The 18,753-nt window shown below is 42.7% G+C and overlaps 1 protein-coding gene across 1 annotated transcript; it reads right to left on the bottom strand.

The window, feature by feature from the left end:
• Positions 1–1,200: 1,200 nt before the first annotated feature.
• Dlx5 (distal-less homeobox 5) lies at positions 1,201–5,551 on the bottom strand. The gene is made up of 3 exons (XM_046422595.2): positions 5,098–5,551; positions 2,972–3,156; positions 1,201–1,887 (listed from the first exon to the last, which is right to left on the bottom strand). The coding sequence occupies exons 1-3, from the start codon at positions 5,450–5,452 to the stop codon at positions 1,558–1,560; spliced, it is 870 nt and encodes a 289-aa protein (XP_046278551.1). The 5' UTR covers positions 5,453–5,551; the 3' UTR covers positions 1,201–1,557.
• Between the last annotated feature and the right edge of the window lie 13,202 nt (positions 5,552–18,753).

Genomic DNA, 18,753 nt, shown 5'->3' with positions numbered 1-18,753 from the left:
ACTAAGGGACAGTCAGCCAGAAAAATGTCTACAATTCAGGCCTGGCAGTACAGTTCTGGACCTGGCCTGTAGCTCTGTCACATTGTGAATAGCCACATAAAGGGATAAGAGAAGAAAGACTGGACATAGGCCTTGGAGGTTGCAAGTCCTCAGTGTCTACCCCAAAGAAAGCTTCACAAAGAAGAAATCCCAGCAAATAGATTCCATTTCCCATGGTTTAAAACCTGTAGTGCATTGTATTACAAGCAAAAGCAAAGTAGAGGCAGCTCTTTCCTGAAAAAAAAAAAAAAAAGAAGAAGAAGAAGAAGAGTGGTAAAGAGAATGTAGGGGAAGATTATATTAAGAACATTATCTGAAATGAAATGAAACCTATACAGGGCCACAATGCTTTTATTCCTTTCTCTCAGCCGGAAGTTCCCTGTCTTGGCAATACCCTTTATTGGAGGATGAAGAAATGAGCCCCCCTTCCATATTCCATGCTTGGCCTGGTGGTTTAGGTTCATCATTGTTCCCAGTGCCCGTGGTCTTTTCCTTTTTCTGAAGGAGCTTGAACAAACTTATAATCATACACACAAGAAGTCCAAGGCTCTACCTTTTGCTATGCCCCAAACACTTCAGATTAAAAAAAAAAAAAAAAGCAATAGGAATTATAGGAAATTTCTTTTCTTTTTCATCCCCCCTGCCTTTTCTCCCTTTTTCTTTTCTTATCTTTGGAAGCTCCCTTTTGAAGAGAGTGTAATTTGTCTAATTGCTCTGGAAATACAGAGGCTGGGTGGGGGGGGGAATGCAGTTCTCCAAGATAATTGCATTGAGTTTAGAATTCAGAGGGGTTATTGAGGGATTTCTGTTGCCTTCTTACACCCAGGGTGGGAGAGATGTGTTTAGATTCTAGCATTACTTTCTACCTTAAATAATTTGGGGTTCAACTTAACATTATCTAAATGGTTTTTGTGGTTAGGCCAAAAATACCTAAACATATATTATATGACAGTACTAGAAACAGCCCACACATGTAATATAGACAAAGTACAACATCCAACATATACACATTGTCTTCTGTGTCCATGAAACCCCTGACTTCTGTTTTCTTTTTTGCCTTGTTGAATCTCTGCAGAGCTTGTCTTTCTTTAATTGCCTGCATAAAGCTACACTAGCTCATTATCAAGAGAGCAAAAGGTGTGCTTTTCAGAAACATTCTGCTTCGTGGTCGAAATAATTTTATTTATCCAGAATATACAGTTTAATTCCTCTATCTACACTTATTTACATGGTTAAAATAACATTGGAAAAAGTCTTTCGAAAAGTTGAGGTCATAGATTTCAAGGCACCATTGATAGTGTCCACAGTTGCGCAAAAAAGTTCGTTTGTAAAAAAAAGGGGGGGGGGGTCCTTTGAAATGCAATAACTTACATGCAAAAAAAAAAAAAAAGGCTTTACACATGAATCTTTTTTTGTTTCCGTTTTCCAAACTTCCCCATATGAATTCCTTTCTTTATGATTTTCTAAAACAGCAAAATACAGTAGTCCCAAAAAAGAGCAAGAAAGAGAACAGCTCATCTAATAGAGCGTCCCGGAGGCCAGCGCCAGCGGGTGCTGTAAAGAGCCAGGCGGCGGCAGGTGGGAATTGATTGAGGTGGCTGCGCTTGGGTACCAGGAAGCTGAGTTCTCCAGGTAGCTGGATGCAGGGGACTGGTTGGAGGTCGGAGGGTGGGCATGAGGGTGGTGGCTGAGAGATCGGGACGAGCCCTGGGGCTCCCACACCGCAGGAGACTGTGGCGAGTTACACGCCATAGGGTCGCTGGAGCTGGGACTGTGCTCCGGGGGCATCTCCCCGTTTTTCATGATCTTCTTGATCTTGGATCTTTTGTTCTGAAACCAGATTTTCACCTGGGTGGGGGAACAAAGGCACACGTTACCGGGACACTCAGAGGTCGCCCGCGCCTTCCCCGGGGCAGCGACTGGAGGCATCTTCGGGCCCCTAAGCAGCACGGCCTTGGCGTCTCCCAGCGGCTCGCAGCCTACTGCCCAGGGCTGGACCTGAGGCAAAGCGTGGAGCGCGGGCCCCAGGGGGCGCCCTGGCCGGCTGGACCCGCACGCACCGGCGACTGCAAGGGAACGACCCCAAGGCTTTTGTCTTTTGTGTGGACTTGGGGAGGAGAGTGCGTGTGCCCGAGGTCCGCAGCGGCGTGCGCGCACTTGTAGGCCTGCGCGGCGCCCAGATGGCCTCGCCGTGGAAGGTTTCACCAACAATGGCCTGAGCCCGGCGGGGAAGGGGCGTGGGCCCGGCTAAATGCGCGCTGACGTTGAGGAAAAGGAACGATTTCCCAACCTTCAGCACAACTCCCTTCACTCTCCTCAGCTCCGTGAGGCTAGAATCCTCCTGTAGCTCTGGTGACGACTTGAACATTCTTTATGCTTCTATAGGCCCAAGGCGGTTGGAGTGGGAGTGAAGGGAAGGGGACGATCCAGGAATATTTCCCCATACAACAGCGCCCCCCACCTCGCGACCCTTAGGTTGCTACAGCCTAAAGCTCCCGCAAGAATGGGGCTGGGGGGCATGACTCTCTAAGTTTCTCCCGCCCGAGGCGATGCTCTTGGCTTTTGCTAGGCCTGAGACCACCGCGAGGCCCCAGTCCCTGCTCACCCCGGGAAGGCTTCACATCGCGAAGAGAATCAATTTCTCAAGGTTGCAAGACCGTCCTAGAAATACCCCCCCCCCCCCGTTTGCTTCCTAGGAAATTAACCCCCACTTCTGGAGGCCTGATGCATGGGGGCATCTTGGGACAAACGACGAATCCCGTCCCCACCGTTACATATTGACAACAGCCAACCTGACTCTTGGAGGGAAGGGCGCGGGGGCTGGTGTCTCTCTGACTTTCCCGCGAGTACCGTCGAATCGGTTCCAGCCGGTCGGGACCGAACCCTGCGGCCCAGCCAGGCCTGCAGGCGAGGCGACCGCAGCGGGATTTACCTGTGTTTGCGTCAGTCCCAGCGAGGCAGCCAGCTCGGCGCGTTCTGGCAGGGCGAGGTACTGAGTCTTCTGAAACCTTCTCTGTAACGCGGCCAGCTGAAAGCTGGAATAAATAGTCCTGGGTTTACGAACTTTCTTTGGTTTGCCATTCACCATCCTCACCTCGGGCTCCGCCACTTCTTTCTCTGAATAATCAAAACAGACTAGGTTAGCGCTTTGGGGCAGACAATAGCCCTTCGCAGAAGGGCCTCAGGCACAGTCCTTGAGGCTTTTTTTTTAATCAAGTGATCTTTACTCTCCTTCCCCTTATCATCCGTCCGTCCCCCACGCTGTGTAAGGACCCATGCTAGGCAAGCACTATACCAAGGAGCTACATCCCCAGCCCACCACCTTTGCTTTCCAAAACCCAGAGAAATACGGCCCTCCCTCGAATCTTGGAAGACCTGGGTAGTCTCTGACTAATTCCCACTCTGCCCACTCCGGTTTTTCGATGCGCTTCTTATTGGCATCCAGAATTCTGCCCTTTCGGCGATTCCTATTTCTCCTGAGTTTCTTTTTATGCCCATCCTGTGCTCCCCGAGTTTCTGGGGCAAAAACTGACAATCCCTCCTGGGTTTTAAAGCCAGGAGGCCTTGGGCCGTGACCCGGCTTCTGCCGGCGTCTGTTGGGGCGCCCGCAGAGGCCAGACGCTTGGGCAGGGGAAGACGCTAACCGAGGTCTCCAAAGTTCAAAGACCCACAAGCAAACTATGCTCCTTCACTTCAGCTGCAAGCGGTCGGGGCCTCCGCAGACAGAGGGCCGATTATGCAGCCCCCATAATCTCACTACAGATCTGCGAAGGCACAGATGTGTCTGGTTTCTTTTACAAATAGACTTAATATGTTCTTGGCAAAAAAAAAAAAAATATCTTCCACTTGTGCCCGAAATAGAAATAGGGAGACAGTGAAAGGAACGATCTCTTTAAAAAGTTTAGCAAGAGTCACAGTGAAAAGAAATCTGTGGTGCGACATTTTCGCAGCAAAGGGGAGGCAGGTCAGAATGAATTTCTCATGTCATGAATGTAGATCCCGGTGTGGGTAGAGGGAAGACTTTTCCAACGCTTTTTTTTTTTTTTTTATACAAACATTCCCTGAAGCCTCAAGTCCCTTCCCCCAAAGTATTACCTATCTGAAACCAGTGGAGAACCTCTTCAGGGTGGGTGTGTGTGTGTGTGTGTGTGTGTGTGTGTCTGTCTTGGGAGATGAAGGGTGGAGAATGAGGGCTGTGGTCTCCATTCTGCCAAAGTAGGGGATTCTAATATTAGCAGGATTATTAACGTGCTAGTGGGGAGAGATCACCCTCGACCAGTAAAATCTATCCAACGAGACCTAATACCCCTCTCTTACCGCGGGGTTCACAAACCCTCTTGAACTCTCTGAGTAAGTTTCAAGGTGGACAAAAAATGAGGAGATGGCAAATTTAGGCTCAGAGAGAGTGAGAGAGCGAGAGGAATCCCTCCAACAACGTGACCTCTCAGCAACCCTCCTCCACCTTTAAAAGGCTTTTTGTTTTTGGAAATGCCTTGGATAAGCCGCAAAGCTTATGCTTCGCTCCTCTCTGGCGAGCCACAGTTCCCCAACCCCCCACCCCAATATCGCGCTCGCGGGCACCCGCACCACGCTGGCTCCTGGCGGTTCCCAGACTAATCCCGACAGTTTGAGGCAGCCTTCCATTCCTACTCGCACCAACCCAGCACACTTACCAAGAATTCCAACAACTAACCTTCCCTTTTTATTACGCAAACGCCACTAGGCTGCTTGTTTCTTCTCTCCACCCCTACTCTTTTTCCAGCCTAGCTGGCTTTCTGGCCAGGCGAGTTAGGAATACAGCGACTGAGGGATCCCGGAAGGTGCCGGAGGGAAGAGGCGCTAGTCTAAACCTCCGCAGGGTTCTTCCACTAAGGGGGAAACTTCAGCGCCTAAAGTGCTGGCCCGAGAACCTCTCTTGTTTGCAGAGTCAGGGTCCCCACTCCCTTCTGCCGATTGTGCCTTCCATTGCTGTGGACTCGTGGCCCCCAATCTACCACTCTACTCCTCATCTCCGGAGTCCTGGTCCCGGGTATCTGCCTCCCGCCCCCGCCCCCATACCTGGCTGGCTGGTGGTGCTCGGGACGCGATTGTAGGCACCGCCGTACTGGTGGTAGGGGCTGGCGTAGCTGTAGTCGGCGTAAGCTTTGGCTGGGTAGTTCCCGGCGGAGCCGTTCACGCCGTGGTACTGATACTGGTAAGGGTTGAGCGCTTTGCCATAGGAAGCTGAGGTAGGAGAGCAGTAGCCATGCGGGGCTCCCCCCGTGGGACTGTAGTAGTCGGAATCTGTGGCCGACGACTCCGGCAAAGTTGGCGATTCCTGAGACGGATGGTGCATGGCTGCAGACGTCTGGAATGGAGCTTGGAAGTCACCGGATCGGATGCTCGGGACCCTTCTGTCAAACACTCCTGTCATCGCTCACAGGCGGCGGCGGCTGTCCTTGCTGCTGTGGCGGCGACTGCTGCCCGAGTTGGTTGTGGGGCTGCTCTGGTCTAAGCAGACATGGCTGTGGGCGCGAGGGAGGAGGAGGAAGAGGAGGAGGAGGAGAGTAGGAGGAGGCGGTGGCGGCGGCGAAGAGGAGGAGGCTGGGAGTCCTGGAGGCTCTGTCTCCGGCAAGCTGACTGCTGGCTGAGGCGCAGCACTGCCTTGGTTAAATCCTTAATTGCGCGCTTACGCACAGCGGGGTGGATCAGGTTCCATTGGCCAGGGCCTCGGGAGCAGCAGCAACACCCTAACTCGTTCAACTAGTTTTAGCACAACAAAGCATTGCTTAAAAAGAGAAGGGTGGCGGGGGAATGAAGGGGAAGTGCGCGCACGCGCGAGTGTGTGCACGCGTATGTGTTTTGTTGCTGGTTGGGGGAGGGGGGTCCCCGTCAATCTGTTTTTAGTGAATACCAGAGACAAGGCAGAGGCCCAACACCCAGCTCTGTGATGTCTGGATACACTGTGTTCCAATCTGCAGCCTCAAAAGCGCACGTTTCGAGGATGAGGTCGGTGATGGTTTCTCCTTGCTCTCCACCTTCCTGCCCCTGTGAGCTCCACCAAGGGCTCAAGAGTATAGAATTGAACACATTACTGAAATGGAAAATCAAGGAAAATAAATTTAGACCAAGGAGAGAAAGAACGTGGAGCAGTTTTTTCTTTTCTTTCTTTCTTTTTTAAAGTGTAGTGTTGGGAAGCAAGTTGTAACTTACTTGTATTGAAAGTTGGGAAGGAGACAAATATGTAGCAAGCACTTCCTTTGCACGAATTGAGTATCTTTTAGATACAGCTGCACAGAGAGAATCCCTGCTGCCCATAAAACTGTTAAAGGCAGAAGAGTTCCTGTAACCTAAGTCTTTACATGATCTTAAAAAAAAAATCATTGTTTTACTCATAAATAACTTAATAACGCCCAAATCCTCCTTGCTGGCTTCCAAGAAGAGCGGGAAACCCAACTTTTGTTCAATATTCTTATCTCTTTGGAATTCATTGAACTAGAGAATTTTAACTCTGTTCAGTAACCACAGACTCTTGCAAAAGTGAGTGAGTCCACGTGTAACCTGTTATGCCTGCCGACCAAATGGGAACTCACTTGGAGAAGATGGGATAGTAGAGATCAAAGCCCTTTTGGGAATTCAGATGTCCCCCTCCTGGCTTCTTGGACCCTGCACTCTAGGCCCCACCTCTCCATTCTTCAGGTCCAGGTTCCTTGTACCCTCTCCCTTTATTTTCCCAGAGGGAGAAGACAGCTTAGTTCAAATACAAAAGGAGAAAGAGATCAAGAATCATATACTTGGTACACACAAGGCAAAGTTTATTTTTTATTATGTGCTACTTTTGCTTTAGTAGTGATCCAGTGGGGGGTTAGAAGTTTAACATAAGTCTCCCCGACTCTCCACTTCCTCTCCCTTCAAATAGGAAACTTCAGGAGCTGGATTCTGATTTGGGACTTTTCTGCATCTTCCCCTTTGGTGCCCAAGGCCGGGAACCTGGGAGCTCTACTGGGTGTTTAGGATGGGAACATTAGGCCTTTCCTCCTCTTCTCTCCCAACTGAAGATGCAAGCATCTGCACCAGTTTTGCCTATGTTAGTTAGCTTTATTTAGGCCATGGAGCTACCCAACCCAGAACAAGAAGAGTGTGTCTGGAACTTGGAGCAAGATGCTCCAACTCTGAGCATCACAGCACATGCATCAGCTCCTTGCTACTGATGTCTGGGCACTACAAAAGCACAGCTGTTGTCCTACTTCCTAGGGTATGTGTGTAGGGGGGAGACTTTAGTTTGGGGTGCACACAAGGAAGCAGGAATTTCACAGCACCAATCTGCTCCCCCTCCCCCCCAGCCAGGATCGCTTTCTTGCTGCGTTGTGGCCCTGGGTTTCTCTTCTGAGACAGTCATCCAGGCAAACAGCCCCTCTTGGAGCCAGCCTTGAACCTGTGCTATTCATTTCTGCGCTGGTGTTCACCCTCTGGCTTCAGGTTGTGAGGAGCATCAAGGCAGCAAGGAAACAGTGTCGACCCTACTGAGCTGCGAACGTGGGCTCTCTGTTCCCATCGAGTCACCTCATACACAACCTGCCTAATTGCACAAATTGCTTCCCCCAAATAAATGCCAGAGACAGGTCAAAGCACCTTCCAGCAAAGTCAAGTGGCCCAAGGAGCTGGGCTGTCCTTCCATTGGTCCTCCCACCCCAACATCTCCCTTAATAGAGGTTTAAGCTTAGCAACATGGAGGGAAATATGGTTAATAAGGTTATACTAATCAGTATGTTCCTTGCAGGGCCCCTTGAACCTTACTGAGAAGGCAGAACCCATTGGAAACTGATAGAATGGGGGCAAAATTTTAAAGTTTAGGATCTAGTTGAACAATTTCTAGGTCTTGTTTAATTTCACCTCTTACCTCCCCTCCTCTGTGGTCAAAAGACATTTTCGCCCACATTGTATAAAAAAGTGAGGCAGGAGGGAAGAACTTAACTTCTTTCTTTGGATTCCTAAAGCGTTATGTTAACCCTCTTGGAGATTCGAGTCACTTGTGCCAAGTTTGTTTCTGGATGAGACCAAATCTGGGTGTGTCTCTGAAGGTCCAGATTCTCAACTTTTTTGACAGCTTCTTTTTCAGGCTCCCCAGGCGTGCACACGCCTGCACATACACGCGCTTGTGCGCGCACGCACACACACACACACACACACACACACACCCCTTCCTTAAACGAAACGGGAGGGAGAGCAGGCGCCAAGTTAAAAGCAGCAGGAGTTTGTTAAAAATATATGCATCATCACTTTGTTTTTACAATATAGTCACTGTGGCTCTGTGCACTGCTGGTCCTGCTGCAGGGCTGGCAGTGGCTTCAGACCCACACTTGGGCCGCACACACACTGGGTACTGGGGCTCTCAAGGCTGCAGTTTTTACTGGTATTGTGGGGTAATTTTTAACACCAAGGCCTGGAGCTTTGTCCAGAAGGCCAGCGGGTGGTACTGCTACTCTCAGATCCCATCAATGGACCCGGCCATGGAGGAACAACTTCACAGCATCAGATTCTTCCAGCAGTGCGCTCCCCACTGAGACATGTAGGAAAAATGTAAGTAATTTATCTTTTAGTAGCCGAAATTTGCAAAGGGTGTGTGTGTGTGAATAGGGGACACCCTAAGAGAAGACCTAAGAGAAGTGCAACTCTTTACCACGAGCGCCACCCAGTGTCCTTCAGAAACAGAGTACAAATGGCAAATTTTGTAAGAGCTCTGAGCTGGCTGGACAACTCTGGGTGGTCCTCCAGGTTTGAGCCCAGGATCAGGTGGGGTTCTTTCTCTCATCTTTCAGTAGATCTTTCTTCCCAGCCCTTCACTCTTTCTTTCCATTTTTTTTACTTCTTTACATATTCATGCATTCCATTTTTGAGTGATCCTCTCTTGCACCCCATTTCAATTCTTATGTGCTTTGGTCAGTTTTCTCAACTGGGGTGACTGGAAGACATTGAATGTGACCCTCTTTTCCTAGACTGTTATGAAGAAATAGGTCTTGTCTATATGAGGAGCTGGGTAGGCTTCACTCTCACGGGTCATTCACTTCTGTCTTTGTCTCTGCCCCCACCCCCCCTTATCTGGGGATAGTGTGTGTGTGTGTGTGTGTGTGTGTGTGTGTGTGTCTGAGTTTACAAGGAGAATACAATACGGAAGGAGGAGGGGTGGGGGCGGGTGGGGAGATTTCTTTCTTTCTTTTCAGTACTGGGGTAGTGAGCTATGTCCCTAGCCCCTTTTACTTTTTATTGTGGAGCAGGGTCTTGCTAAATCTCTGAGGCTGTCCTACAAATTTTGATCCTTATACCTCAGCCCCCTGAATTTGGGGGGTTACAGATGAGTGCTACACAGGGCAACTGGGGGATAACAGCAGCAATAACTCCATTTTTTTCTGGCCCTTCTGGAAATCTATTTGTTTGTAGATGTGGTTCCAAAGGTATAGTATTCCTTCCTTTGGACTTGTAGTTCAGACAACAAAATGTACTTGAAAAATATTTAATTTATGAACTTAATATCTTTTAAATGTGGAAACTTTCATTTATTTAAGACATTTACACACCATTCAAATAATTCATGTAAATAAACAACTGCATAATATGATGCTAATATTATTTACATGCACACTTGATGTAAACTATGCTTTTCAGGTTTAGAATTTCTATCAGTGGCATAACTGTCTTTTTAAACTTCTGTTCTTGGGCATAGGTGTACTTTAATTTTTATTTGTAATGGTTTATCTATTGCTTTTCTTTATTTGTCCAGTGAAAGATGCTGTCAGAGCAGTTTACTCTTATTATGTTTTTATTGATCATGATCCATCTAGCATGATTTTCAACCCAGAAATCTCAAACACAAACAAAACTGGTTAAGTCATACATTCTATGGAGGTAGGTCTAAGTAATCATTATATTTACAATGGAGTCACATTTATCTTTGAGTTAGGGCACTAAGGCCATTTAATAACCTAAGGTAATAGTCCTGAAATATTCAATATGATAGTTATACAGAAAAGACAAATGTGTCTTTCTTTTTATATCACCCATGAATTGGGGTGATATAAAAATTTTGGAGTGAAGATTGTAAAACTAGTGAAGGCTTTCAAAACTCTGACAAGTTGTTGGTCATTGGTTTGAGCAATGTAGGTGAATGGCCTATGTCTCCCCGTACAGGGCTTAGCACTCTGGTTTGGAAGTGACATAGACAGGTGGTTTATTTTCTGGGTTAGCAAAACTCTTTACTTCCTCACCTAGATTCAAAGATCTTCCTTTGAATGCTCTTATGAGGCTTAACGAACCAGGCCTAAGCCAAAATGCTTAGAAACCCATATGAATCAACAATAAGCAAACTCATGGAGGGAGAAGAGGAAAAACCATACAGAGGCAATGGAAAGGATAAATGTAAAGGATTTTTCCCACATCAAAGTTAATTACAATACCCCCTTGCCTGCAAGAAAAATGTGTTTGGAGTTAAATAGTATCTCCAACAAAGTAATCTCAAAGGATTCACTCTTAGGCAATTATATAAATATTCTGAATAAATTAAAAATCCCCAGAGGGAAAAACTATTTTCCACTTAATTCTATCTAATAGAATTTTTCACTTTGTTCCAAATGATGATGCAGATCATAGATTTCTACACATTTTGTTTTTATAATTAAGAGCATTAAAATATGTTTATTCACTTAAGTTAAACATTGCTAGCTAGGAAAAGGCTTTAAGTATCCACTCAAATCTATTCTCTATGAGATGATTTTAATATATCACAGCTGAAAACACTTCAAGTTCATCTAAGTAGGAAGTAAATGGGATTATATTATTATATGTCTTTGCAAACTGAAATCCAGGCATATTCGTCATCCTAACTCAGATTTCACCTTCCTGTAAGGAAAGTTTGGCTGTGATCCTATTTATAAAATCTTTATTCTTCCTAAACATATATAAATATTCCAATTAAAAATGCCCCTTTTAGAATTAAAAGAAAAGTAATCAGCAGACAGGAATTCAAAGCAATGATCCAGCTCTGGCAAGGAAATAACAGGAGTAAAGCTCAAGTCATCTTTAATAACATCCTAATTCCAAGATCAATTTAGAATTTTAAAGTTCACTGATCTTAGGCCTCTGTATTTTATGACCTGACAATATTGTGCAAAAAAAAATGTAGAAAACTACTTCTAAAGTAAAACACATCCAGATTATTCAAACACCAAGAGCCAGGTAAAACTTGGCCCAGAACATATATGCACAAGGGCACATAATACAATTTTATGGGTATTTTTGCACTCTGCCTTAATTATATCATTTTAATAGATTAACAAACAGCAAGAAAACACAAAACCTTTTCCACAGCTGTGTTTACTACCTTATACCTTTTATAAAGAAAAAAATTCTTAAACAGGCAACCCCAGTTTGAGATAAGAGGTTCCCCTGCTGTGATACACAGCATAATCAGTCGAAGGCACAGTGCCCACCTGGACTTGCATCCCTCTGTGCTCCTGTAGAAGAAAAATTAAGGCAAAGAAAGGAAAAGTCAATAGCTTTCCAAGTAAAGTGCAGCTGACACTGCAATGGAGTCACTTTAAAAAATCATGGGCAGAAAATATACTTTGCTGGCAGCCAGATCTTAGTAATATTCAATTTATAGAGTCAGCTCTCTGTATCCACGTGTTCCACATCCTCAGATTCAACCAACCTTAGATGATGTATTTTGGGGGGAAATTACATTTGTGCTGAACATAATACTTTTTTCCCTTGTGTTATTCCCTAAACAATATAGGAACTGTTTACATAGTATTTCATTGTACTATGTAATGAATCATCTAGAGATGATTCAAAGTATAGAGAGAATGTGGGTAGTTATATGGGAACACTGTACCATCTTATAGGGACTTGAGGGTGTATAGATTTTAGTATTATGGATGGGGGCAGTGGTTCCTGGAATACAGAGGAATGAGTATATAGCCTATGGGGAGTTAAGCAAAATTTTAATTTTTCAACATTTAGTCTTCAGTTTTATTTTATTTTATTTCATTGTCTCAGTATAGCAGGCTCTCTGCCAGTGCATGTAGTAATGTACGTGTAAACATATACATTTATATAATTTATCACTGCATCTAAGTGTGTGTCCCTCTACCTCTTACTAGGCCTAGGAATAGCCAATCTTAGAACATTTGGCATCCTAGTGTATAATTTTGGACATGTAATTGCAGGTACCCAATTCTGTGTGCATTTTTTAAGCCCCCAGCCCGACTAATGTATGCATTTTCAATTGGTTACCTATGAAATCAAGGAACACTTTGGTTGCTGCTACAACTTTTCAACAAACCTCACTTCACCGGTAACCTACTATGTGTCTGCATTCACTATTGTTAGTTTAAAATGGGATTTAAATCCTTAAATCCAGAATTTTTCCAGGAATCCTTGGAGCTATAAAGTGGAGAGATACTTCATATGAAACTGAACTTCAGCGAGGCATAGAATATATACAGACATTGCATTAAATACTTTCCTAGAAAAAGAAGTGAGGGTGGAACTCAACAAATCAAATAAACATATGAGAGATACAGGCAAGGATAATCATTTCCATACATGGGGAGATTCTGTACATTCTATGGGATGGATGCACTGTTTTCCCTACACTTTCCCATTCCCTTCTTGGTTATTTGAGTCTCTCACTGCTTCAGGGTATAGTGTTTTTTATAGCTTTTTCACACTTGCCATTTAAGAGTTTCAGACACTTTCAGGGTCACATTATAGAGTAACTGTGCTAGGTTGTTGGTAGTTAACATGCATAATAAACTTGGAGAGGATGGGAGAATTTTGTATAATTGAAGAATAGATGAATCAAAGAGATCATCTTTGCTACAATGAAAATATTTCTAATAGAATTACTCTTGAAGCCTGTCAAATAGGCATAAAACTGATATCTAATAATTATAATTGCCTGGTAAATTTTCATGACTTTTAAGAACCATGGAAAAGATTAGAAGAGAAATAAGCAGAAAAAAAAGGCAAAAAGATAATGGAATCATTTTGCTCTCTCCTAACTAGAATAATCATTGGGTTAACAGTTAAGAAAAAGCATTGTGCACTCAATGATTTTGCACTCTGCCTTAATTATATCATTTTATTTTATTGTTTAAATTATATCATTTTAATAGATTAACAAACAGCAAGAAAACATAAAAACCTTTTTTTGGGGGGGAATACCTCTTAAAGAAGTTGGAGTGAATGGAGTAGCAGATTCTAAGGATTGTTCTCTTCTTCATGACTTTCTTTTATAAGGGTCATTCAACTCCAGTCTGGCTCTAAATGCCACAGATTAAGAAAAATATTCTTTAAATTCTTCTGTTACATTATTGGGCCCCATTCCTCTTCGCAGTCTTATGGTGAACATTTGACATGTCTTTTGCAGATTTTATAGACCATTAAATGGTATTTTCCAAAGGGATTTCACATATAACTCACTTCTACTTTCACAGTAGCCTTGTGAAGTAGCTATGTCAGGCTGTTATGGGTGGTCCTCAAGTTTTATATATTTGCCTTTCATTTACTTGAACTTGCTCATGTTCCGTATTGGCACTCCTACCCCACCCTTTATTGGTGGTTTTGAGCAGTGATGTGGTGGCACTGCTGCCAGCCACTGCTGTTGGGAGTAAAGAGCCTGTTCTTTGAGGACTTGTACGAATGGTGCCAAGTGTGTGTCCCTCTACCTCTCACTAGGCCTAGGAATAGCCAACCTTAGACTTGCTGGCTTCATGTAGGGCTGCAGTGTCCTCCCACCTTGCCAGTCTCTTTTCCTCCCTATGGCCATCTTTGGGATCCTTATGCTTTCTAGGGATATGGAGGCTAGACCCAACCTTTAACTCTCGTCTCTGAGGGCAAATGTGCTCCTGAGAAAGGGATGTGTCTGCTCCGCTCTCTCACATCCATGAAAGACAAGCTACCTCACTTGGTTTCCAGGTGGTTGGAGCAAAGGGAGGTAGCATTGACAGGAACCACAGTTAGGGATTATATATTAATTTAGCTCTGTGGGAATGGATATCTACATTCAATACATTCATTTTGAATAAAAGGTTCTCCTGAAATACTTATTTGTCAAGATTAATACACCGAGGCCCCAAAAGTCCACTTTAATAATAAAAATCATAATTTGCCTAGAGTATTAAACACTTTTTTAAAACCTCAGGACATTCTTATATTTAATAATTAATATTTAAGAATATTTACCTTTTATTATTAAAGGATAAAAATAATGCAGGGAGAAACCTGATTTCCTAACTTCTTATTTGACATACACTGTGTGAAACTGTGTTGTTACTTAAGAAGAGTCAAAATTTCCCATAATCAAAAGGTGATCTGTCTATACACACATAAGAGTTGGCCATAGACTGAAGCAAACTTGCTATTCTTTTTTTTTTAGAATTTTCTTTAGTGTTTATTTTTCAGTTTTCAGTGGACACAACATCTTTATTTTTATTTTATGTGGTGCTGAGGATTGAACCCAGGGCCCTGCGCATGCCAGGCGAGAGCGTTACCGCTTGAGCCACATCCCCAGCCCCTTGCTATTCTTTTAATATAAAAAAATAACCACCCTCAGTAGGCATTTTCTGTGTGCTAAATGTCTTTCATGCATTATTTCATTTACTCTTTACAACAACCTGTAAGGAGGTGCTGTTATTATACCATTCTATACAGAGAGATCAGGAAATTTAATGATGATCTTATGACTAATTCAGAATAATATTTCCATTGCTCATCTTCTTTTCTTTGTATTTGTATATCTAAAGACATATGCAATAGTGTCTCCTTCAGTTGTAATGATTATCAATAGTTTCCTTTTCCTTTAATGAATATCATTTTTCTTTGGAATCCAATTGTTAGATATAAGCATCCACATCTTAGCAAATTGATTTGAAATATGCTGTGTATCTGGGATAGGGAGTCTCTAACACTGGAACACGGAAATTCAGGGGCAAGTTTTTCAACAGGAAGTTTAATTCTACTAACTTGGGCACATAAAGAAAACGCATGTTCTCACTTAAGCATGGAAGCTAAAATTGATCTAAAAGGGAGTGAGAATAGAATAGTGGCTACTAGAGTCTGGGAAGGATGAGTGGAGAGACAATGGTTAAGAAGTACAGAAGTGCAACTGGGCAAGAGGAATAACTTCTAATGTTGTATTGCACAATAGGATAATTATGGTACACAACAATCAAACATATATTTTAAGATACCTAGTAGCGGGAATGCTTAATGACCTTAATACAAAGAAATGATAAGTGTCTGAGGTATGGATATTCCAATTATCCTGATCTGATCATTACACATTCTGTACATGTATCAAAATGTCACACTGTATCCCATATCCCATAAATAAGTATAATGACTATGTGTCACTCAAGAACAAAAATATATTTAAAAAAAGAAGGCTTAATTTATAACTGATATTACACATCAGTGAGCAACTGGTCCCTGGAACTGAGGACAAATCCACAGGGAGCTTAGCAGGACATCCTGTCTCTCAATGTGCCTCCATTATTTCCTTACCCTTCCTCTTCACACTCATTCACATATCACACGGCTATCTGCATACTATTCTGGCAAATTTTCACATTGTTTCTTATCCAAGTTGTGTTGATGACATGTAATTTAACATCCAAACCTGGTTAGGCTGAGGCAGGAGGATCTCAAGTTCAAAGTCAGCTTCAGCAAAAAGTGAGGTGCTAAGCAACTCAGTGAGACCCTGACTCTAAATAAAATACAAAAAAGGGCTGGGGAGGTGGCTCAGTGGTTGAGTGACCCTGAGTTCAATCCCTGGTACCAAAAAAAAAAAAAAAAAGGAGATGGTAATAATTGTACCACAGAATAATAATAATAATAATAATAATAATAATAATAATAATAATAATTGACAGCAGAAGTAAACTGGAATGGTCCTGACCAAATCTTGATTTTGTGGTATTTTTATAACACTCCAAAGTCCTTTAGGAGGCTGTCTCCTGTCCAGTAGCCTGGAATCATGGAAATTTGGTTGGAAGAGCAGAAATTTTCTAGATGCCTGAGGGCTGATCTACTTAGCAGATTAGGAATGGCCAGGACCACCCCCTGTGGTTGAGCAGGTTGTACACTGCAAAAGCATACCACAGTGAAGAGGTAATGGGAGTTGAAATCTACCATATGCCCAGATAAGGGACTGCATCTGATCTGAGAAAGGGGCATCTGTTTCTAACTCACACAAAGGTACCACAGAGGCTGATGGAATCCCTGAGTATAAAAAAGTTCAGTCCCTTGTCTAACTTTTCCTAAGTGTTGTCTCTATATCCCTTCCTTCATTTCCATTATTATCTTTTTAATAGTCTTGGCAGAAATCATGCCTTTATATATTTCTTAGATTGCTTAATTTAAATCCCCCACATAATAGAAAACTTCAGAGGATTGAAACCTGAGGTTTTGAAATGCTCAAAATTATACTGAAAGGTTTTATTTTCTTTTCAAGTTTCAACTTTCCTAAGGCTTTTCAAAATCCAGTATATATAGAGAGGATAAATGTGCCTAAACTGACCATGAATTAAAGGGGTGCATTTCTTTTCTTCTGTGAGGTGCGCCCTGTACAACAAAGATCTCTCTTACTGCCAAGGCTTCTTCAAAGAATGAAACTTTGAGGACTATTACCTTTCACAGAACTTTTAAAATGTACTCCCTGCCCTTGCAAGAGAAATGATTATCTGGTATAATTAACATTGGACCATAGACCCAAAGAACAATGAATATTTCGAACAAAAATTGCTTTTGAGAATCACAGTCCTATTCTGGGCTTGAAGACATTCATGTAGAAAATTAACAGAATTTTAATAAAATTCTTTGGATAGAGAAAATTAGATGAGGAATGCCAGTTTGTCTTATAAGTTGCTTGAGCAGATCTGTCATAACAGACATTGCCCCAGATTGTGGAACCCTTTCCTTCCAACATCTTTTAATGGTAGTAGAACTTACAATGCCATAATTTCCTTTCACTTTTGACAGTGTTATACTATCTTTATAGACTTACACTGACAGCAATTCATCTAGGCATCATTAGATCATCTCACCTGACTTTTGCGTGGCGCACATCATTACATTATGATGGCGCTATACAATTACCAGTGAAATGAATAGGGTATTAACACGATCACTGAAGAAGTTAGCACATACAGATATAGCATCCTGCATTTGAAAGCATTTTATGGCTATTAATTAGTCTGCCCAAGCTTCTGGGATCCAGTGAAACTTACTTCTCTTTTTTCACCAAGTAGGATAATGAAAGGGAGTGACTTAGACAACATCACAGGAATGGGCAGTGGCTGAACTTTTCATAACTTCTTTGACTTCTTTAAGCCTAAGAAAATTAGGTGTAAGGATTTATAGTGACTAATCACTATCTTAAAAGGCCCTACATGTGAGAAAACTCCACTTAATTTTGGAAGTCTCCTTTTCCTATTTTCCTTTTACGTGATTGTCACAGCAACGGGTGAGAGTCAATTCTAGGTTTTGGTAGATAGAAAATCTGGAATTATTTAAAGGATCTATCATAACAAAATGGAATTGATTTGGTTTGAGGGGAAAAAAATCAACATCAGGATAGCTCTTCAGGAAATGGGGCAATCCAAGGATGATATATAAACAACTTTAGGACTTCACAATTGAACCTCAATACTTCCTTCACATTTCTTTCTAAAACGTTTCACAAAGATTATGCCCTACCAATGACATCCCAGACTTGGGAGACATGGTGTTTGAATAGGATGGGATGGACTAATTAATTTTTTTTCCAAACTCTATCATTCGTCTGCTTTCTAATTTTAAGATGATAAAATTAAGTAGTTGTATGAATTGGTTAGAATTTTATAAATTTTCTGAGTCTCAGTTTTTTTTTTCATTTATACACTTACAAAGCAAACATTTATCATAGAATTATCATTCGAGTAAAATGAGATGACAGATATAAACTCTTAGCTTTGGACTTGGGCATAGAAGACACTCAAAAAGAAGGAACAATTTGTATAATTCAGGAGACCTTGAGTGGTCTGGCAACTAGAACAGAAATTGGTGGCTTGTGAGTGGCACTTGATGGAGACATTTCCTCACTCTTGGCAATTCTTCTGCTGGATGGGACAATATTCCAGAGTCTCTGAGGCTTTCCCTTGGATAGCCTCTGCACTGATTCAGCAGTGAAATTTTGTTGTGCCACTGTATAGAACCTATGGATGGATCCAACCCAGTTTATCTACAGTGCACACCTGTACTCCCTGTTACTCAGAAGGCTGAGGCAGGAGGATCACAAGTTGAAGGCTAGCCTCAGCAACTCAGAGAGACCCTGTCTCAAAATAAAAGAAACAAAAAGGGCTGGGGATATAGTACTGTGGTAGAGTGCCCCTGGGTTCAATCCCTACTACTAAAAATTTAAAAAAGAAAGAATCAGTTTACCTAACTTTGAGTAATATTATTACCAAATCTCCTCTCCACACTTGCAAAAGGTTGAAACCAAATAAGAAGAATACTATTTTCATTTTAACTGGATAATGTTATAACACCTGGAATTTCCCATATATCCATATATATTGGCCCACTTACAGCCATACTAATTTTGTGACAAACAAGTATTTTTAATCAAATGAGACTTTGAGGTGAGGAATATTGCATCTTTGACATCTTAGGCACAGCCTTCAGTCTTTCCTTATACCT

The sequence above is a fragment of the Marmota monax genome, unplaced genomic scaffold (genome assembly GCF_021218885.2).
Source record: "Marmota monax isolate L192 unplaced genomic scaffold, Marmota_monax_Labrador192_F-V1.1 WCK01_AAM20220418_F8-fsc00144, whole genome shotgun sequence".
Classification (NCBI taxonomy): domain Eukaryota; kingdom Metazoa; phylum Chordata; class Mammalia; order Rodentia; family Sciuridae; genus Marmota; species Marmota monax.
This window is presented reverse-complemented; position numbering and strand designations above follow the sequence as displayed.

Excerpts from the sequence above, each read along its gene's own strand:
- Dlx5 (XM_046422595.2), bottom strand. The coding sequence starts at position 5,452 with ATGACAGGAGTGTTTGACAGAAGGGTCCCGAGCATCCGATCCGGTGAC. Across the intron at positions 3,157-5,097 it reads GAGCACCACCAGCCAGCCAG|AGAAAGAAGTGGCGGAGCCC; the intron begins GTATGGGGGCGG and ends TTGATTATTCAG. Across the intron at positions 1,888-2,971 it reads TGGGACTGACGCAAACACAG|GTGAAAATCTGGTTTCAGAA; the intron begins GTAAATCCCGCT and ends TCCCCCACCCAG.